Source organism: Hetaerina americana, unplaced genomic scaffold (genome assembly GCF_022747635.1).
Source record: "Hetaerina americana unplaced genomic scaffold, ioHetAmer1.1.p SCAF_14, whole genome shotgun sequence".
Classification (NCBI taxonomy): domain Eukaryota; kingdom Metazoa; phylum Arthropoda; class Insecta; order Odonata; family Calopterygidae; genus Hetaerina; species Hetaerina americana.
Window position 1 is genome coordinate 1,215,234 of NW_027286514.1, and position 24,109 is coordinate 1,239,342.

General features: G+C 39.0%; 1 protein-coding gene across 1 annotated transcript in view; it reads right to left on the reverse strand.

Moving 5' to 3' along the window:
• LOC139686289 (pikachurin-like) overlaps positions 1–24,109 on the reverse strand; it is a 342,727-nt gene that overhangs the window by 49,749 nt on the left and 268,869 nt on the right. Inside the window, exons 3-4 of the mRNA XM_071583431.1 lie at positions 21,103–21,537; positions 15,952–16,162 (exon numbers count right to left, since the gene is read on the reverse strand). Of these exons, the coding sequence (XP_071439532.1) occupies positions 15,952–16,162; positions 21,103–21,537 (646 nt within the window). The remainder of the gene's footprint in view (positions 1–15,951; positions 16,163–21,102; positions 21,538–24,109) is intronic.

Consider the following 24,109-nt stretch of genomic DNA (forward strand, 5'->3'; position numbering starts at 1 on the left):
TCAAAGTTATTAGAAGCAAGTCAGGTGGTATTGTGCATGGCTGCCAAAGTGTAAAGAATCGTGCTCCTGCATTTGAACGAAAATATTCTTTTGCAAACAAACATTACGTAATCATAATGGTGTTCCAAAATGTTTTGAAAATATTAATAAAATATGAATATATCATGTTTCTCCATTTTTACGGAATTATCATGTTTTATGTATATGAAAATATCTGGTATACATCCCCCCTCGTAGAATAAATGAATAAATAATTTTTTCATGTTTCACACCAATTTATTCACAACCGATCATGGTATCAACAGGTAACTGTCATTATCAAGGGCCTTGATAATGAAAGTTTTCGGTAGCAACCGTGGTCAATCGCCAATAAATCGGTGTGAAGCATTACAAATAAATGGCTCATTCGAGGATGGAAGCATTCAGCAAAGTTAAGCCTTAATCGAGGCTTACCATACGAAGGCCTCCGGGGGCATCCCTAGTGGGCGCAACTTCTAAATTTGGAAATGCCGTAGAAAGTAAATTCTATCCCCTCAAAAGTGTCCGTTCTTCGAGGTCTTCAGAACCAAACGTGATAAAATTTATAGATTCCTGAGGTCAGAAAGATGAAAGTTTTTATGCAGGTATTTATTTAGGTCCAGTGGGTGGCGAGTTTTTTTACCGAAATCTTTGCCTTCCTTTCCACCCGAGGTCACCACAGCCACATCGAAATGCTTCTACGACCGCGAATAAAGCGTTTAACCTCCGAATACGACTCTCTTCTTTTAGTTGACGTTTAAAAAGTGGGGTTCGTCTTGTTCAAGTGCCGAAATGTACACGTGTGATAAATGAAAAAAAACTAATGGATTGACTTTTGAGAGATGCCAAAATTTGCAAAGAGAAACTTCGGAGAGCGGCCGACCATCTGCGTGGTGACGTCCTCTCGAGCACCCCCGATTCGCCGTCCCGTTTCAAGCGGAGGACAAGAGATGACTGAGAGCATCGACAGTAAATCGAATGCCCACACCCCGACGCGGGTGCCGCAGGGATTGTCTTATTTTTCTTTTAATTTCCCGGCGCACCCATGGTGGATAGAGGCTCAGCTGCAGACTTCCGTTCGGTCACATCCATCACAGTCCCACCGAATCAACGTAAAGCCTTCGGAAGAGGCACGTGATGCGAGGGAAAGGGGAAAATGCGAGGAGAGGGGGCAGGAACGCGTTTGAGGGGGTCTCGGTTGAAACCTTATATACCCTCCTTCGCGTTTCTGACTAAGGGCCGAGGGGTAGCCCAAAGGCAGAGAGAGGGTCGGACCTTCGGCAACATGTAGAGCGTCCGTGGAATGGCTTCGGGGTCCACTTTAAACTGCCGGGTCGACTGGAAAGTTGGGTCGAAAGGGTATTCGGAGTAGACCCCGAGGAAAGGCTTTTATTTTTGTGGTCGGGCATAAAAAAGTCTAGAGGGCGAAATAAATTTCGGGAACAATGGGTTGTATAGATAGGTGAGGAGCGAAAGCGATGGCGATGGGGCAGGGGGGAAGGAAGGGCCGGAGGGTAGAACCTAATGAAATCTATCAGTTGGTGGGGGGGGGAGGAAGAAGAGGGGAGGGAGGAGTGGAATGGAGGGGGAAGGAGGCCGGAAATAAGGAAACCGCAAGCAAACCCGAAGGAAGTTAAGAGGAACGGTGGATGGTGAAAGTTGTACGTCCACCGAATGATTGTATTTTCCAAGAATCTCGCCATTGCAACAGGTTGTGGACATATTTTCATCCCTTCAAAGTACCGACCCAAAATTTTGGCCGAAGAGCGAGAGAGGAATAGGCAAACGGCAGTTAAACAATAGTTGCGTACAATCTTGATTCAATGATTCCCCATGACCCACATCCACACCAGTTGCTGTGGAAGAAGATTGGAGTATCGCTCTAGGGCAAGTTTCATTACTCATTCGAAAATGCTTTTAGCAGCATTGAAAATTAAAAATTATTTTAGAATCGGATCAATGAAAACAAAATTCAACAGGCGGTGTCCTAGAATCACCTCATGATTACGTAAATATGAAGGCTTGATCTTCACTCTTAGCAAATTCAAGAGATATCAAATTTCTTAGGAATCAAAATTATTTGTAGAATTCATTACACTACGTCACAAAATGCTTCTCACATTTGGTTGCGCTGTAAGTCAGGCGCTATTTCTAGAAAGTTGCAATTACAAGTTGGTAGTTATTACTCGAAATGCAATATGTATCCTCCTCTGCAATAAATTGACTCGGATCGATATAAGCCTTAGATAACAGCTTCCTGTAAAATATCTTTGATCGTTAAACTATAGATTTTTAAAAATTGATAAAGCAGTGGCAAAGAATCCCTTTAAAATGTTGCGTTATGAAACCCAAATGACAATTTGAGAAGCTAAGAAAATATACTTAAGCGATAAACCTCACAGCTTTAGAAATCCTAGATCCTCACGGGCCAAATCATCTTCCCCTAACAAGGGTATGGCCTTGACCTCCAAGCTGCGGAATGAAGGAGAGTATTTTTCTCCCAGCCTCTCCCTAATATAATCAGACGACGTCCCTTATTTTTGCAACACCAAACGGCATATCCGTTCAACCCTACCAATTTTTCCTTAATCTAATTTTATCTTACCGTTCCGATATCTAAACCTAATAATCCTGACCATTGAGTTTATTCACCTCTGCTTCTCAACCATTTTCCCCGCTTAAAGGTACCTTAACGAATGTTCCAGGACACATATCCTCTGCAATGGGCAAATTTCCGCCTCGATTTGATATCCAAGTCACCCAGGTCCAATTAAAACCAGGGATTTCAGATCAACGCCTTTACTGTGTGTCCTAGTCACATTTTTATAGCCGATCGCAATACCTCATGTATCTAACAATGCAAAGGCGCAATTTTACGAACTCCTCTCTATCCGGATTCGGAGGAATCCATAGCATACAGCCCATTCCGATACATAAATCTTAGAAAATCAAAGTCTGAACTGATACAAATAAACTTAATTCATAAGTACTTTTTGATTAAAACTCATAATTTGATATGGTCTACCATGAGTTCTAATTAAATGATACAAAAACTCAAATCCTTAACAAGCGCAGTATATTTATTTCGGGCTTATATATCAAAATGCCATAAAGCGGTGCACATTGTGTACTATTAGGGTTTAGAGGGGTTTGGGCATCACTCGCTTGTAATTAAAATAGGAGAGTTATCAACTCAGTCAAACTCTCTCTGGAAATGAACAAGTATCCAAAGTCTCTCGTAAAGATTTTTATGATATTCATTAACTTTGGCGAAACAGAAATGGGTACCTAACCCATTCGTTACAAACTGGCAACCTCAATTTTTGCTCCAAGAATGCACTTTAAAGTCTTGAAGGCATGGATTGCTTCCGCAAAGTAAAGCTGGATATTATATTGTACAGTCAATTTTTAAAATTATTCTATTGCGGCCGTGCCACTTATTACAATATTCGTGGAGGCCTAAATTCAGAATTGCACATACCTTTGAGTGTCTGCATTCGTATCATTTATACAATCTCAGGGTTTGATCACATTATACATGCATATATAAGAGCAATCAATTTTTCTAGGAGTGCCCAATCGAAAACGTCAATCCCAAAGTTTCTTTCTTTTCTAACGTTCACGAATCCGCAAATTTTGCTCTGACTTGGCAAATTCCTTCTTTTCCACCTCCTGTATCCGAGAAATATGTTTGCGTCCGGCACGACGCATTTATCCGCCCACTGTATTCTTTCAATACTCCTCTATCTTAAACATAACAGTTCAGGAATAACTTTGTGTAATTCTTTAACGATGAGGGTAGAAAAAGAAACTTTGCATTTCCATATAAAGCTGATGATGATGTGATACATCGAAACCCGGTCGTAATATTAAAAATAATTATCAAGTGGAAAAATTCATCGATCAGTTATTCATTATGTTCGACATCCACCAAATCACGCCTGAAGCTACTCAATCATTTACTTCACTGCTCCACCTGATGGTGATGTGCACAATCGAAACCATAGTCGTGTGAAGTATTAAATCTTTATGTGGGAGTGCAAAGTTTCTTCTCCCACCCTCATCACGTCTTTGGTTCCTAATTGAAAAGTAAAATTATTAGAAAAAATTCCCTACAATTTCTTTTGCAAGTATATTCTACCAACAGCATTTCACTCAATATTTTTTCTTGAAATGTTTTACATCAAAACTTAACTTGTCTCATCGTGCCTTCGAATTGGAATGGGAATAAATATAGTTTGCAATAATCTTGTCTTTTCCTTTCTTATAAAGTGATTTTGGGTGGAAAGATTTTTAAGGACCACTTTATTTAAAAACTATAATACTATATGCCACACAAAAGGGTTGTGAAGTGAATATAATCTTAGTTAAAAACGCAGGAGAGTGCTGCTAGAAATAAATTTGGTGTTTAGAGCGTTCACGGAGGGTCTCTTATATTTGTGTCATAGTGTTCGAAATGTTAAATGGCAGCCATAAAAATTGCCATCATCAAAATATTATCAGAAGCATAAGATATGAAATTCAATTAACTTTCATAAGTTATACATATATTTGAGATGACTGCAAGTGAAATACTTTATGCACCGAAAATAAAAATCAGTGGATGACAAAGTTTCATGAAATAATAGTGATGCGAAATGGAAATTTAATGACAGTTTTAATTAACTATCACGTTTCCCAATGGTATGCTGATTAATTAAACAATCAAAGAGTATCGAGAGTATGTTATATGCTATATTTATCCAAGTTGAGTCAGCGTTATACATGACAAAGTAAGTCAATTATTACGAGAAAAAAAACACCATCAGTTTTCCATCGAAATCATTATTTTCATATTCATGAGGGCCACTGGTTGCGGCCGTCGGGATTAGAGGCTAAGGGGCTTCCGCCCGCCGTTCATTCTCGCCGACCGCGCTCCCCTCCGGCCCCCGCCCACCCGCCTCAACGACGCCCCACGAAGATCGGGAAGACGGGTGATCCTCCTTTCGGCGGGGAAATGGATGGAGGGGACCACTCATATTAATCTTGAGGGATCTTCGGCCCCTTGCCTATTCGAGGCTTCTCGGTGAGCGGAGGCAAGACTACAACGGCACTATCAGCCGAGAAAAGGCGCCCAAATATAAATCTCAATGAATTCAACCTTCTCGCAAGTCTCTTTCCAGCAGGGTGACACCGAGCCGGAAAGGAACGCATTTTGCTAAGAAATGCTAATTCATGGATGGGAGATTACTTACGGGATGTTCTCGCATTTTCCATCCGGAGAAAGAAAAAATACTCGCCAATATTTCATTCAGAAGGGACATAATTAGAGGCCAAATTATTACCAATGGGTTCAAAAAACTTAATTATATATATATATATATATATATATATATATATACAAAAAAACACGTATTCATATATTTATATTATTATTAGGTTATCTACCGGTTAAGGTATGTTTTTGGATGGACACAGTCACTACATAAATATTTTGTGACTCCTAACAAAACAGAAAATCCAGCATCCTACTCTATATCAGGTCTCTCTTTATCTCTTCTTCCTCCTTCATCCCGCCCAACATCCCTATCCTGTTCCTTCCCTTACCGCGTTTGCCTAACATTCTCCCTTCTATTACAGTCTTCAACATCCCACTGCCGGCCAATACCCCATTCATCCATTTTCCCTGCCTCCATAGGATTTCTCCCAACAAACCCCTCTCTTTGCCCAAGTACTTCCTCATTTGTTTTCTTCTCTGTCCATTTCACCTTCTCCAGTCTTCACACCTACATTTCAAAAGCCTCCAGTCTACGTCTATCCTCCTGCTTCAATGATTACGTTTCGGCGCCGTACTACGCTCCATATCAAAGTGTTAACGAGTCTTTCCTTAATATCCTTCCTAAACGTCTCTATCATCAACTCCCTTCTCCTTGTGAAAGCCTCTTTGCCTAGCGAAATCTTTCTCCTTACGTCCCTACTGCTTTGACCATGTTGGTCCAAAACACTTACGAAATATGTGAATTGTTTTACCTGCTCTATGTTTTGCCCTCCCACGTATTTTAATGTTTAGCTTAGCCTTTTTCTTCCTAGAAAATTGCATAACCTTTGTTTATTAATATTGATTCTCATCCTATATCTGTCGCACTGAATTTCCAATTCACTTAGCAATGCTTTCAACCTCTTGGCTGTCTGACAAACTAAAGCTTGGTCATCAGCGAACCTAACTGATTTTAAGAATTCCCCACAGACCTTCCTTTCTATCTCCAGTTCTTCACGTGCCTCTTGAATCATTTCCTCTGCATACAGGTTGAACAGCAACGACGATAATGGGCAACCCTGCCTTACACCTCTTCCTAACACTGCCCATCCGGACTCATCGTTCCTCACTCGCACCTGAGCAGTCTGGGACATGTACAGGTTGCGGAGTAGCCTCCTGTCCCCCCAATCTCTTCCTATTGTCTTAAATATACGCATTAGTTTCTCCCAATTCACTCTATCAAACGCTTTTTCGAAATCTACGAAACAGGCAAATGCGTCCTGATTGTATTCTATATTTCTCACGATTAATAATCTCATTGCTGCAATGGCATCACGCGTACCTCTCCCCTTCCTAAACCCAAACTGGTCATCCCCTAAGTAATCATTTGCCCTACTCTCTATCATTTTGTTTATGGTCCTGAGAACAACTTTAGCTGCGTAGGATATCAAACTTATTTTCCTGTAGTCCTCAAATGATGTAGCCTTTACCTTTTTTGGCATAGGAACTAAAACTGCTCTCACAAAGTCTTCCGGCCAGATTCCTTCCACGTGGATACTACGAATCAGCCCATATAGCCTCTTCCTCCCACATTTTCCTAAGAATTTTAATAGTTCCGCGGGAATGTTATCCACTCCCACGGCCTTATTTAGTTTCATCTCCCTTAATGCCCTTACTATCTCATCGTCGACTATGCCTGGACCTAAGCTATCTTCCTCTACGCCTTGTTCCTTTTCTATGTCTAACTTTATTGGTCTAAGATCTTTACTATACAGTTCTTCTATATACTCCTTCCATCTCTCTTGGATCTTTCCTGTGTCAACTATTATCTTACCCGCCTTATCTCTAACTGTTTGCATAGATCTTCCTTTCTTACTTCCCGATAAAGATTTAACTTTCCTGTACAGCGCACCAATTTCACCCTTCCTATGCAAACTTTCCATATCCTCGCACTGCGTCTTCCACCATGCTTCTTTTGCTTTATTTGTTGCCCACCTCAATTTATTTATTTGCTCTTTTTACTTCATTTTGCCTATCTCTGTGTTTACATTCTTCCTTTTTCTCCTCCCATCGATCTTTGTAATCATCTCATCCGTGATCCATAGTTTCCAAGTCCTTTTCGCGTTAACGGTTCCAATAATGTCTTTGCGGCTTTCGATAACCCTTTCTTGATACATTCCCATTTTTCTTCGATAGTACTTAGATCTTTAGCGTCATCCGGTTTTCTCTATAGCCTCTTGGTACTCCTTCCTTGTCAATCCATTTAACGCTTCTACATCCGATTTCCGAAACCACCGCCCTTGTCTTATCTTTTTGAAACGTACACTACATTTCATAACAGCTAAATTGTGGTCAGAGTCCGCATCCGCTCCCGGGAAGCTGTGCGAATTTATCACACTGTTCCTAAACCTGTGCCTAACCAGAATATAATCTAACTGATACCTTTCTGAGTCACCTGGCATTTTCCATTTATATTTCGTGGTGTGTAAACCAAGTGTTGATGATGACTTGCCCCTGTCTCATACGGATATATAAATAAATATATAAGTAGTAGTAGTATTTAGGGAAGGCGACCGACAGCTGAGGTTATTTGCGCCATAGGGGATGGACAGGAAAGGATGAAGGGTGGAGAGAAACCCGGCGTCGGCATTAGCCTACTCTTAACAAAAGGCGCCAAGGGGTCCGCAGTTTAACGTCCCATCCGACGGACGGCGTACTCACTCAAAGTGCCCTCCACAAGGCACCTCAAGTAGGGATCGAGATACCTCTGAAAAATATTCAACACCGCCGGGATTTATAAATAAATAAATAAATAAATATATATATATATATATATATATATATATATGAATATATACATATATATATATATATATATATATATATATATATATATATATATACATACATATAATGCATGTATAATCTTTACAATATTCATACAGAAGTTTTTCTAAACCGAATACTTATATTAAATCGGATAGGTTCTCAACGACCTTTCATTGCCGGGAAATGAAAACATTAGTTAAAAAGACTTTTTTACGAACCTTTTTTAATTTTCTAACAATTATGAAATAAAGAAGTATCAGAAGGTAGCTAAAAAGCAGGGAATGGACCTCATATTTGTAATTGAAGGTAACAATTTATAAATATTTACAACTATTTCTAGAGAATTCAAAGCTTTATCGTCGTACTTGTTAGCTTGAACAAAGTCAATTTAAAAAATATGATTTCTTGAAAATAATTTAATTTTGTGAAAAAAATATTTCTATGCATACGCCCTACTCCAATAACGCATTTAACAACCTTAGCATGTTTTTAAGGGAAATCTTTCGACTCGTCGCACCATGCCGCTTTCAGCGTGGTTAATAAAAGTCTTCGATGAACGAAGCAAAATTTTAACATCAGGCTTCCATTAAAATTGCTTCAGAAGGCCTTTTGCGACAAGGACTAAAAACCCTTTTTACGAACAACAGCAAAAACTCCGTGTGGAGGAACAACCTGGAAACCTTAACTTTGGCCAAGGGATTAGTTGAGCGACCCTCGACTCCAACCAGGTCATTAGTGACGCGGTCGGTCGTTTGAGAGCGCGCCACACTCACTCGGAGTGGCTAATCACACATCACTTTTGGACTGGCACCAAAAGGCCGTTGGCTTTAAAACGCCATCACGATGGGACTCCAGCGCCATTGTTTAAACGTAATCTCTCGTGTTCATTTTTGGGAGAAATACGTGGAAACTTATGGGAAGTAAGCTCAAGCGAAAACAAAGTCTCCGAACCAGGCCGAAAATCGTACCGGACTTCCAAGCGACCCATAAAATTTGCAATAGGTTTTACCCAAAAATTTTCACTCTCTCTTCCGTCTTACAGGAAGGAAAGTATTTTTTTATGTTACTTGAGGTTAACATGGAATTTGTAAACAACGGACACTGGTTTTTGCAGTCGTTCTATGCATGGTAATTAATTAGGAGGGACGAACTATTCCTAATAAAAATGAAAATTGTAATAGTGACACATTACAGTGACATTCGAGGAGAAAAAATACATGCGAACAGCTATCATGGGAGAACACGCAGTAATCGACCCTATGCTGTTTATAGTTTGCTAAATTCGGGTGGCCAACCAAAAAATAATTCTCCAATTTTTTTTGGCAGTAGTTAAGTTCCACTTCCCAAACTTTGACGAAATTCCTCAAATTTGGGAGCAGGTGAAAACCACGGGATCTTTTTCCCAAATACTTCGTGGTCCTAATGAACCTGAGCTGGGATGGATGGTGAACTTAATGCCTCTCCCTCAGCATAAGAGAAGAGCGGAAGCATTAATCTCGCCTTCTTCAAGTATCGGTAAGGTAGCTCACGACCGCCCGCGGAAGTCACTCTAAGTGATTGCGGGGAACAAGAGTTCATCCATCGTCAAAATGAGGAACTGTCTGCAAAGAAAATCACCGCAGTGAGAAATAACTACGCTTTATCAAAAACCTTCTCACTTCCGGAAGAGAGAGAATAAGTAATGCGAGAGGCGGGAAATGAACTCCTTCGGTAGTAGGCCATGAAGAGGAGGGAAGTACCTGCTGTTTTGGGCAATCAATACTTTCGTTGGCGACGCGCAGTTTCTAAAATACCGCTTAAACTGGTTATGGACTGCATTTACTGGGATCGAAAATATTTGGAAAGAATGATGGAACTGACGAATAAAGAGAATGATTAATCGGTGTAAAAGTATCCACATCCCAGTTGCTTTCCCTAAGTTAATAGAGAAAACATTTGTATTCTATGCTAATCGAGATGTGAAGAATGATTAGTTTTACCAGAGCTCCAGGACAAAGGAAGATTTTTATTTTGACTTGCAAGGTAACGCGGGAAAAAACCATACATAATCAGGGACTATCGTGACGCTAACAGTGGATACAATGTAATAGGGAAGAAGAATCGTTTCAGAAAAGTGAATAATTAGAAGAGACTGCTGAACGAAAGCACGTATCGCGATTACGTAACTAGGGGAATACCAATAAGATATAATATTTTGTTTTAAATTAGGATCTCAAAGAAAATGAGTTAATTAGATTTCCCGGGGAAAATGACCGAGATACCATATTTGGCTGTTGCAATCTAACATGAGTAAACTGTAGGCAGCAGCACTCAGGGATGTACACATCAATGAGTCCCCCTGAGTTTCACAGCACGTACTCCAAATGCACATTGATGGAATAGAGTGACACAGGAGGTGGATTTAAGAGTGTGCACGTGTTTGTGAAGAATGAGCTCGAAGTGCACTTCGGCAGATCTTCCTCAGTCTGCATGATGAAAACGCATGGATGCTCTTCAGATATCTAAATTGCCAAAGTTTGGAGTAACCACATTAACGCACAACCGTGGATTGTTTTTGACAAAGGCTTACGCAGTGGTGTTAAGAGTTTTCGGGTATTCTGAACTCGGCTCCTGAAGATGCTTCTAGTGATGCTGGTGGAAGGCTCTTTCAGTGAGATAAATCAACTCGAAAAATCCGTGAGCCATTCAATTCAGTTTCACCTGTGGGCTAAGAGGCAAAGAATATACTCTTAATGCACACACTTCCTTGAATATTCATGTTTGAAAACGCTCTATTACCTTTATGATGGAGTTAACATCTAACGGAGTTAAATCAATGACAGTAGGTCAATTATCGAACCAATAAAAGGCTGAGAATCGCGATCATTTGTGCGTCGATGAAACGAAATCAAAGAAATGTGCGCAAGTATACCCTAAGGGGGTCTTGATCGAACAACATCCGCTCTCTACAGTAAGGCTAAACTACTTGAGTCCTGCTTCGATTACGCAAATTAAATTATTTACTATTGCTAATAATTGGAATGATTGCTCTTATTTCCGTCTCGTGTGATGGAAATGCCTTTCACTGAATGAATTTCGCCGTAAATTTGCACCATTCAGCAAGAATTAAAACTCTCCTCTTCTTAGTGAGTTATACAGTAATGAGCAACACATTATGAGGAATTCATCACACTTACTCATTGTGAATACTGCATTCATCAGTACGAACATGAAATATTATTAAGGGGGTTGTCCCACGAAATTCAAATAACCCTAGTAAAGAAAAACATACATAATTGATTTTATGGTATTATTATATTTTGTACGTAATTGCAATTGATTTAGTTGTGCTAGGTAATCATCCGGGTGTTCTACTGCCTCTGACCATGGACCATACTGATTAGGATGGACCAAGAAACATAAATCAACGAGGAAGACAATTCATTTAATTCCAGCCATTTAACATTTAAAACACACTCTTCATGAGTATTTACACTGATTAGTCGATGCGTTATGTAATAGGCTAATAGGCGAAGCGGCGTATGTGGGGGTAATCATTGACATGGTTTGTCTTGCTCAAATTCCTTTTGAGTGCAACAAGACTATAACGTCCAGGCGTAATTTTCAAGTACATCTGAAATATTCCTCGGGGTGAGTATTTGTACGTTCACATATTTATATATCTAATGAAATTAAATAGAAGCGGAACAGATGTGGGAAATACAGAATCGGTCTCTCAGTCTACGTTATACAGGTAGGGATGCGGAGGATATCGAAACAGCGAAAGGATGACGAATTGAGAAAGGATTTCCCTCTTAAATGATTTGTATAAATGTAATAACGAGCATGGAGCTCATTGAGAACATAGAACTCTGAATTGCAGCTGGCATACTGCTTACTCGGACCTTGACAAAGAGGGCCACGAATAACTGCCGAGGGATGGAAATTGGCCCTGCAAATGCACCGTATTGCGACGTTCTCCCCAAGGAGTTCTCCCACAGGACGCTCGGGAATCAGAAATAACACTGAATGCGGGGCGCAACGACGTCCATCGCACCGCAGCGAGTTCACATGGACTCGGAAAATACGTCAAATCAAATTCAGTTTTGTTTTGTGACCAAATACGAAATACCCATGTGAGGAAAAAATTCCGAGAGGGAAGGAAATGCGGTGCAGAGAAGGAATTCCATGCTGTACGAGCTCTACGCCCTCGTACCTTCGGACGGCTCAACCGCCCACGGCCAAGTCCTTGGGGAGCCGGGCAGGGCCACTTGCGGCCGGGAGTGCACTCGAGGGGAAGAGGCCCTCTCATTCACTCATTCATCGCGTTTTTTGTGAGCGCATCCAACGGACGATCGATATCCCCTCGGCGGCAATCGCGGACTTACGCACGGTCACGCAAGCACGCGTGTGGGTGGGGACGAAACGAGGGATCGAGCCGAATAAATTACACGCCACGGAGGACGGATTTCGGAAGCATGGAAGAAGACGCCTCAAACAATGGGTTCCGTATCCTGCGAGTCACCGAGCGTTCAGGAATTCGATTCTCTTTACAAAAATTCACAGAGAGGGGAGGAGAGAGGTGGATGGAGGGCCGGGGGAGAGGAGATTCTGATGAATATCGATGAAAGGAAACGAAATCACTTCTACGGGGATCTTCTTGGAATGCAAAAGTTTCAGGGAAGGAACGACGATGAATAAAAGACTGAAGGAACGATTCTTGATCCAATCGGCACTATACAATAAGTATTTACAAATAGCTTCTACTTCTCGAAATAAAAAATGGCGAAAAAGTTCTTTCCGAGACAGCGAAACCAATAACTAAACCAAGAACAATAGAACAAAATATGAACACCCCTGCGCACATAAATTCAATATAAATATATTAACTGAATATTGCTGCTTGCGTTTTTATCAAATAATAAAAACGTTCCATATAAAAAGGGGTTTTATTCATAAAGTATCATAATAGGAAAATTTCACAAACGCTTTCAAATCCCCTTGAACCCTCCTCCTTGCTCTCAATAAAGCACACATGACCGACTCAGAAATATGAGCGAGCCTTTAGCAATCAAAACGGATGTCATTGTGATTTGTAATCCACAAATTTAAAGGTAATATAATGGTAGATTATTGCAATCGTGTATCATCACGCGATTTTCATCCATAAAGACTGGCATATTGGAATGAGACAGTATTAAATAATATAATATTTTGCTCTTGAAGAGTAAACTGAAATTTAATATTTATGGAGATGATTTTTCGGTGGCGAAGATATTTCAAACATATTCCAAACCCTCACTACTTTGATTTCAAAATAAAGGATTTTATTCCCATAACTACAAAATCTGCTTAAAAAAGTAAATCGAATAATGTTTTTTCTAAATAAATGGAATGGCAACGACAATGAATATTAAAACTTTGAATGCCTTCAAAAATATTGAGCATGATTGGGAAATAATTTGATTTACTGAAGGCATAGAATTTATGCTGAAAAAATGATGATCATCATACATTTGATTGAGACACATTAAAATCCCTCGCTTACTTTCGTATTGCCACTGTGCAGCAAGCCTTCACGCTCTCCAGAAGGGTTTCGAGAAAATAAATTCACGCTTGGAATGCCCACCGACGAAGCACGATAGCGGAGATTTGAAACATTCTGTACTATTGTATTAAACCTAGAGATCGAATTACCTTTGCAGAAATAGGGAATGAAGATATTTGTTATTTCTGGTTTAATTATGCTTTAGTATTTTTCGGTGAGCCATCAGCTTGAAGATGTATTGCCGCGAAAATGATTAAAACAATACGTTAACCCTTATGAAAACGCACACTTTTATTCTTCAGCAAAGTGGAAAAAGTTTGGAAAAGTGTTTATTAACTCGCATTTTGCAGTGAATGTTAATCTTTTTGAATGAGATGATTCAATATTTCAATTTAACAATCAATAATAACAACAGAGACGAAAACTATTTACTTTCGACTAGTTTACGACAAGTATTAATTATAACACTTTATATTAGGAACGGAAAATAAATATATTTATGCGGAAAATAATTACGCACCTATAGTAAACATACATTCTATAGCGATTTTGGTAAAAGTATTCACTCCCCATGTACGAGAATTAGTTCTAGTAGATAGCATCTCCTACCCTTTCCAATGCAGAGAGAACAGGAATTTTATTCGTAATTGACAGGAAATAATGTAAGGAGCAAAATCTTTTCATGCGCAGGTGACCTTTCGCAATATTTACGACGGTTGAAAATGTTTCACTGAAACACTTCGTGAAGTTTATGCAGTAGTTTTTGTTGAACTTTCCACATAACCTTCTATGGGATCCCGTAACCTTTAATATGTCACTGTCAACTCCCAAAACGATGAGGGTAAGGGTCGCAGTCGAATCTTTGGACTCAAAGCTTGACTTTCAAAGGGACTTTATGTCAATAACAAGGTCAAACAGTAAGTTTAGAAAGTGCGTTTCTCAAACAACCACTTCAAGACTATTTACATATCGTATCCATTGTACTTCAACTGAGTCTTCCTCCACAACAATTGCAATCAACTTGGTGACCTGGACTGGAATCACGAATCAATGGCTGCTTTTAAACTCTACGGATATTAACTTTATCTTCTAGAGTACCATTGAGACGATGTACCTCAAAAACGATTGCTGAGAAAATATTACGACGCTTTAGTTCCAAACTAAGGATGGCCATACGTATTCTCTAATTCCATGTTTCATCTGAATATGAAACTAATTTGTCAACTTTCTCAGCAATTTGATGATGCTAAGGTAACTTTCGAGGGTTGCTGCGTGCAGAACATTACGTAGTTCAGCGTTTTTCTCGCGCTACCTCGAGCTTCTGCCTACAAGAGTAATCTCCACATTTCATCTGAAGAGACGCTCGCGGAAACGCGAGGAGAACGTTGAGTCACCATGTTTCCTACGTGATAAAACTCAAAGAGCCACCTCATCAAAAACCAAAATTGTGTGATACACGGTGTGAGTTGTCCACTGAGTTGACTTTCCATGTTTTTAGTTTCCTCGTTACGTGCAAATCATGTCAATACCTTTTCGGTAATTAAATATACCTACATAATTTTGATCGATTGAAAATTATATATTGATACCATCGAAAGATGAGATAGTTACTAGCACGTACAACATGAAGTTTTATACATATCAGTAAGGATAAGCTAAATTGATTTGTTAAAAGTTGGGTGTTTATAAAATAAAAAAATCATCGCGCATTAAATGCTATTTTAATGTATTAGCAAAACTAAGCGCATGCTCATAAACCTCACTATCTTATGCATTTTACCTGAACTTAACCATTCGCTACTGATACTACGACCTGCTTAAACTAAGAAATGAATTTTGCAAGGTTTAACTTTACGAAAAATTATTACCGGCATTGTTCGAAATTAGGCACTAATTCTTCACGCAGTTAACAGTGACAGCCACGTGAGTTTCACCTATATATTTTTTCTTCTCTTTCAAAGCAACTCTTTATACAATACAGGGAATATGCATATATATATATATATATATATATATATATATATATATATATATATATACGTAGTATATATATACATATATATATATATATATATATTTATTTATTTAATGAATTTAAAACACCTCAGAGAACACTCTAGCACATTCCTGGAAGTTGCCTCAGATAGAGCAGAGCATCCTGTGCTCACAAATGCATCCCTCGCTGCAAACCTCCTCTTGGGATTTCCCTCTCATTTTCGATCCACGGACTACATTTCCGGGATTCCACATCAAACTGAATGAAGTCCATTTTGCCAACCTTATACGACTGGGTGACCAGATCGCCGGCCGTAATCTAACGAGGTGCATCACCGAAACTTACCAAAATTCCACGTCTCCATTCTCGCGGATTACGATGGCCATAAAGTCGCCGGCCATGTCGTCCCTCTCGCCGGCCAATAGGATGATCCCGTCGGAGGCTCCCTCGTCCGGCCGGAATTCCAGCGTCAGCCTCACCGCCTTGTAAGCGTCCTTGAGCGCCGGGAAGGCGACGTAGGATTGGCCGGTGAAATGAGGCGTCACCACGGAGACCTCTGATGAGATGGGAAGTCGGCGGAGTATAGAATGAATTGAGAGGGGGGGGGGAGAAAAAGGAGGGAGAGAGAAAGAGAGAAAGAGGGTCACATGAGAAAATTTCCTAAAAGCGCCTTCGAAAAACGGAATGAGAAAGGTACGGATTCCGAGGAAATGACGGGGAATTTCCTCGACAAGAACATTCTTTAAAAAAATAAAGGGGGTTACGGCTCGAAAGAAATGAAGCGTGAAATAACATTCGGGATGGAGTGGTAAAAAATCATTTCTCCCTCGCCCACCTACCGGCGAGTGCCCCAATTAAGAGTCACCACTAACCGTATACGACTCGAATGGGTCCGACGAGTGATATCACTCTTCACGCCATCTCTATGAAAATTACTGTAAGCTAGCTGTCGTGACCCTTGGACATCACTGAGTAATTAAATCTCCGGAAAATTATCATAAAAATATATTGTTGGGAAAACGTAGGCACAACAATTTACATATACGCACAGACTAAATTATGTGACCACGAGATGTAATTTTAGTAAAAAAAATTAACAGAAAATGTGAAAAGAGTTAGCCATAATAGATCATATTTGGAGTGCATCGGTTATAAAAAATTACGAAAGGACTGATATTTCTTTGTAAGTAATGATAAGGAAGTTTGTAAAATATTAGTCTTGAAGAAAAGGAGTTTTTTGAGAAAAAAGAAAGATTAGTCTTTAAGAGAAGGAGTAGACTGTGAAAATCATGACTGAAACTCACCGAAGAGACTCGACAGGTAAGAAATAGTAACGGTCGAATAGTAGGAGTCTCACGTAAGAAAATAGCATATTCGGAACAATATTTGATTGTGACTGAAGCGAAAGAAACATACAGGTACCTGTACATGTTGAAGTAGTTTGTGTGATAGATAGCAGCAATAGAAGGTATTTTACTAGTCATAACCTATGACCGGTAAATAAGAAGCATGGGAACGTGTAAGTGCACTACATATGCACGTGTGTATATTAAAACATTTCATTCGGTATACACCATCTGTAATGATTACTTTTGAATTCAGAAATGAGAGGTGCATATAAAAATAATAAACCACGCATATTATGATACGATTCTCATCAAATAAAAAGGTTAAGGAGAAATATCCTTTATTGACACCCGAATTTTAGTACAGAGTTTAGTAAGTTAAAAAAGTTCGATTCATGATACATTTTAAATGGTATCTTAATAATACATAAAATATTCTCATCTTTTTAGAGAACCGATATTTCATCATTGAGACTTCAAAAAAATAATATCACTGCACTTATGCCTGTTTCAAGACAGATGTCCATATTAGTTAACTGCCAAAGAATGAGATATAGTCATCATGACACCTATCATAGATGAGAGTTATCGTGATAAACAAAGTTTCATCCACACCTATTTATACTTTTGAATGAGAAAATTAGAGGCTCTTAAAGCAAAGCCATGAAGGCGGAGGTGTTAATGATTCAGTGCGAAGTGGAAGTGAGGACGCGGGTATTTCAAGAAAAGGAGAAAGAGTTATCGAAAATGCATCTCCTCATAGCTTTCAAAACGATACCTTTGCATGTTCAGAGGATTATTCGATTTAATGATAAGCTTAAAGGGGTTCACATCGAAGCCATGCATATGCATGGAGTGGCTGTTGTTCTACTTCGGCCGGCGCTTGCCTTAATCAGGGTGTTTTGCGTTGTTATGCAACCCGCGTACTCATTTGTGTAAGGCGTGTCGCAATCCTCCCGGGCGCCAATTAGATCTATTGCACGGTTCCCGTGACGGTATTACCCGAAGACAGTTCATTCGTTGGCAGTCTCCCTTTCGCGGAAAATCACGTCCTCACTATCAACTCCGCTGAAAAGTCCCCTTTAAACTAATGCTAGGGGCAGATTGAAGCCCAAGGTGCAGTTTCGTCGAGGAAATATCACGGAATTCCCGATATCATGCCTACATTGAGAAATGTTTTAGTATTTGGAAAACATCAATTGGGAATTGGGAACTGACTACCATTTTTCCTTGAGGCACTCGACAAAAAACGTGGGCTAGTGGAAAATTTGTAATTGAACTATGTATTGCAATATAAATTTTGTATAGCCTTTTGACTTAATATTTGTAGGTTTTCATGAAGTATCGTAGGTTTTCAGGTCAAATAATTTGTTCGAATAATTGGGTCTATTTTTTCGAATATAGGTTTTTGCGGATACAATATTGATATTACCGGCAACTGAAGTGGGTTACCCATATCAGAAATTGTCATACAACATAATAATTCAATTTGGAAATGAGACGCTATATTTTAACCGGGCTTTTAAAATATGAAATAAACAGTACCAGTACCAAATTAATTAAATTAATGGCCAATTAGTTCTCTTCCATCACCCCAAGTAAATTTTGAAAGAACGGAAAGGTGAAATTAAAAAAAAGACCATTAAATAGCAGACAGGGGGACCATTTTTAAACTCGTAGAACCAGAGATCAAAAGAGTCGGTTTCAATCAAATTTGAAATAACATACGAAAATGAATACCGAAGCCGTGGAATGCCATCAAACAAAGTTGGCATTTTGAGCTTTTCCTTCACTTTTTCAAAGTCAGGAATTTAAAGGCATCCTTCTAGCTCGGTTAATCTACGCCTCCAACCAACGGGAACTGACTAAGTGAGAGTCATCGGGACTTAAAATAACAAATAAAGAGAGATCTGAATTTTGGCGATTTGTCCATCAATTGCACTTACTGCACTATCGTAGAGTTTGACCGTAATGAGAACCTTCCCAGTTTCGATGTGCAATTATGTGTAAGAATTAGTTGCAGAGTACATTGTATATTTTATCACCAAAAAATTATCAGACACTAGGATGGAAACGGGGTACTTACTACTTAAATGGAGAGACAACTGAAAATACCATTTTTAACTGTTTCAATTAGGACCTTAGAAAAATAAAGGTTAATTTAAAAGAGGATTATCATTTATCCAAGGTTAGAAAATTTATGTTCATCAAGAAAAGAAAGGAAATAAATGGCAATCCTCGTTAGAATCTCATTAACGACTTGACAGCGGGTAGCTTATGCATCTTTCACGTACAAAGCTTACCTATCCTTCGCAAAGGAAAAATCGTTTTATGAAAAATAAAATAAAATTTTATATATGAATAATGATAGCGTCATTATTATGATGCATCCATTCACATATTAATGAGGCAAAGGTCTATTGCGCAAACAACTATAGGGTGAAAGTAATAAATGAATTTCGAGTAGTGGCCTCTTGCTTTAGTGTTGACTCGTACGAGTCAGCAATAGCAAATGTTGGCGTCGGTAATAGGAAAATTTTATCAAAATAAGTGGGATTAGTATGAAGACATTAGAAAAAATATTATGTTGGTTAAAAGTATTTGTAAAGAGGAAAAAACTGATGGTATGTACGTTGAGTAAAGACGTAAGATAAGTTAAGTCTTTAATATGAAGCCTTACAATGTAGAGACTTAAAAATATATTTTTGGTGAAAGTGAATGAGCATAGATTAGAGGTCATTGAAATGGAGGTAAAGTAAATGAAGGAGAAAATAAGATAAACAAATATATAAGATGAAAAAATGAAGCTTTGCATGTGCTAAGAACCGAGTTTAAGATTCTTGGTGAAATTTGCAGGAAACCAAAATAGGTGGATGAAAATTATTGAGATAGATAGATAAAGAGATAGACACAGAGGTCTTTACTTGGGCAAAATTGACACCTAATGGCTCCTTCTTCCATTAAACCCAACGTCGTAAAAATTAAGAGAGATACTAAAAGCCAAGAGAGAAAGAAGGCAGAGTATTTTGTAAAGAAGGAAGAGAACATGCTGTTATGACGGCAGGTGCGGTGGTATAGAGTGTGACGAAGTGCGGAAGGAAATAATATGGGGTAACGAGAGTTTAGGCTGGGAGGAAGTCAGCGGCGTTATGTATTACTCGTAGCTCTTAAAAACCATCAAAACCAATAATTGCTATAAAATACTAATGAGAATGAAATACTGATATAAGCAAGATGGAATATTTCGCGATTGTCTTAGTGTCTTGAAATATAAAAATAACACAAATGATTTTTATCTTAAGCATCATTCTTTTCGTAGACAATAATTAATCAGATCAAGTTAGGATAATAAATTGTAGAAAACATATGATCAAGTAAAAAAATTAAGGCAATTTACTTATTCCCACATTATCTCCATTATGAGAATTAATTTCAGACACACGCACATTAACGGAAATTTATTGGATAAAAAATATTATCTTTATACCATGAATAAATATTTTGCTCATATTATTAACGCATGTTTACTGGTCGTTTAATATTTAAGAAAATAATATAGCAAACATTGATCCGCATTATTAATTAGTGTAATATGCACGAGGAAGCAGGATATATTGATTATATATCTATACATACATACTTGCATACATATGTATATATATATATATATATATATATATATATATATATATATATATATATATATATATATTCAATGTATCCTGCTTCCTCGTGCACATTGCACTACTTGGTAATGCTTAATACTTAATTATATATAATATATATATATATATATATATATATATATATATATATATATATATATATATATATATATATATATAGTGTGTGTGTATGCATATGCATGTGTATGTGTACGACCAGTAAATACGACTGATCAAGCGACGCGTGAATCTTAAATATTCATCGCATGCATATCGGTCGGATTATTCATGTACCTCTTGCAAACCCATGCAATGAAATCCCAGAGAAATACCGAGCTAAAATCCGCGACCCGCATAATCAAAGAGAGAGAGAGAGCGCGGGTTTTATCCATTCACGCCGTCGTCAAGTATTCGTCTACTCCCTGTCCCACCCCGGTCACCACCAAAGGGAAGGAGAACTAGCCAGCCATCCCCGCCGCTCTCACCTCGCTCGCACCGCTCGCCCCCCCTCCCCAGGGGACACTGGCACCGTTGGCGGTGTCGTCTGGACGGGGCGTCGAGGCCCCCCCCTCCGCCCTTGCCCTCCTCCAGGTCCTCCATGAGGCAGGAGCCGGGACCGCAATCTAGCAGGCACATCTCCTGTGGCGGCGGCGTGGGCACAGCGTGGGCCTCCAGTCCCGGTCCCGCGCTCACAAAGCGTACTCCAATGGGCAAGGGTGCCTCCGAGGAGGCGGTGGGCGGTGTCTCAGAAGGCCCGAACTCCCTCTCGGCGGAGAACGAGGCGTCCTTCTGGTACAGTATGTCCTCCTCCTCCTCGCCCTCGGCGGGCAGCGACGGCGACGCCTCTGCTCTGGGCAACGCCGCTGACACTGCGGCGGCAGAGGTGGACACCGGCGGTGGCTCGGCCGTCGCGTTGGCTTCTGTGAACGGGAGAGCAAAAATATTTTCGTTCCATCTTTTCTCTAAACATAAAAAAAATAAAGTCTCAACGTAATTACTCTGTGAAATTCATAACGAAAACTCATTCAAAATTAATTCTGGCCGCAGGAGAGCAACCGCCATAATATTTAATGGAAATTGCTCGTTATAATATTACTTTAATATGGCCTCGTCGTCGGTTTTATCCGGCCTCCTGACTGCATGCTCCAAGATATTTATCGGATGCCGTGGTACATGTAATATAAACTATGATACATTGATATTTACTATGATATATATATATATATATATATATATATATATATATATATATATATATATATATATATAAGGAGAGAGAGAGACAGACAGAGAGACAGAGAAAGAGAGAGAGGAGAAAGAGAGCGCATGCAAAAATGTGTTTACCATTTACGTGGCTAGGTTATGTTTGCATGTGTCTAATTCATTCTAAATTACAACTAAAGAAGATTTAACTTAATTAGATTTTAAAACATAGTACCGTAATGAGCTACACAAAATGAGAAATGAGTTCTATACTTTGATAATTCTATCAAACTTTTGTTCGTAACCGACATTAATGACGGATAGAATTAGGTTATTATGTGGTTCATGATTCCATTTCACGTTTTTCCTGTTTACTTATGCCACGGTCAAAAAGGACAAACTCGACGAAAAAGGCCTAAACGGATGAACCCCCCGGCGGATATATTTTACGGCTGAGTCTTCACTATTAGTCTGCTTATTAACGATGCTATTTTTATATTTGTCATTTTAGACGATTTAAAAAATATAAATCGTTCTTTGGTGCCTTGAAAAGTTCCAGATAACATTAAATACGGCTATTGCCTTACTCTAAACGACAAACGATGCGGAGAATGACGTGACAAAATAAATAATGGCATAAAATAAATTTAATAATATCACCTACTTATTTTTTATCTCAATTTCGCAAACAATTCTCAAATTTACGCTCATGTTTCATATTCATTTATGTGGAGTTATTGGAAAAATTAGAAAAGTAATAAAAAAAGAACAGGCAAGGAATAAAACCCTCAAAAATGTGTTCAAAGATTTATGCTTATCCAACCTACTCGTATACCCCGTCTCCATATTATATGTTTATACTTGCCAATACTAGTTTATAAAGATATGAAAATTGTTATATAGGCTAAAAATAACACGACACAGATATTAAAGTGGGAATAGAATATAAACATCTGTTCTACAGAAGGTAAAAAAATATGTTTCATACATATTGGTTTACATTGATAAGAAACTAATTTGTCTGTAACAAACATTTGAAAATATGTTAATATTTTTTTTTCTCCAAATTAAAAGGACACATTTCGATTCAGTAAAAAGGGCCGGCATTTAGATGCTATGAAATAATCTTCGGATATCGACACTTAGCAAAAATTGCGGCTCGCCAATTATTCATCTTCATTTTTCAACCGCTTCACATTTTAAGGGGAGGGAGTTGGAACGACGAGGCACCTTTTCAATTCATTTCTATTTTCTCCTCAGCTGAATGATATACGATACCTCAGACACTTCATGTACGAGTAAATATTTACATCATTTTCGGTTAGATATGTTTAAAAATGATGTTGGAATTCCTCTTTCATTTTTTTCAACATTCTACAAATAGAGTAAAAAAATCTTCTCTAAGTGTTCCGAGGTCTTGATGCTGCAAGATAAGCACCCACGCAATTACGCGTAAATACATGAGGATGTTATGACTCCTGGCCCCCCTCGATTTGATCGCTCTACCGCCACCTACTCGAAAGAAGAATAGAGTAATACTTTTATTAAAAATACATATCAATTTATTTAAAGAACATATTTCCAAAAAAAAATTCAATAAAATTATTTGCTTTTACACACACACAAGGTCTGTACCAAAACTAGCAGTACTTATTTTTCCCAGATAGATGAATGGGCGGCAGTTTCACTGGCTGGATTCAAGGGAGCGGAGTTTTAGGAAAGGTTGGAGGCCGGTGACAGTTGGCTCCCAGCCTTTGCGGAATTCGGAACGTACTCTCGCAAAACCACTATAACCTCTATAACTACAAGGTGTGGTCGAAAAAAGACAGGACTGATTTTATGACTTGTTTATTTCGACGGATACAGCTTAGTCGAACTTGTCGCCCTCAAAGTACATGCCTTGGCTGACGACACACCTTTGCCAACGTTTCTTCCAGCTCTTTAAACCTGCCTGGTAAGCCGCCTTAGGGATCCTCTTCAAGTCCGCCGAACAATTAGTTTTAATGTCTACAATAGATTCGAATCGGTGCCCTTTCCAGGTTGATTTTTGGGAAAACTTTGGGAATAAAATAAATTGTCTGATGGAGCCACGTATGGAGAGTAGGGCGGCTGCGGGACCACGAAAGTTCCGGTTCTGGCAAAAAACTCTCTCAAGATCAGCGCCGTATGAGCCGGCGCGTTATGTGTCGCGCGTTCGCGATCTTCATCTGTCGAGGTTCTGCTCGATTTAAAACGACTGTACTACTCAAAACACTGGTTCGACTCATAGCTTCATTAACAAAGACTTGC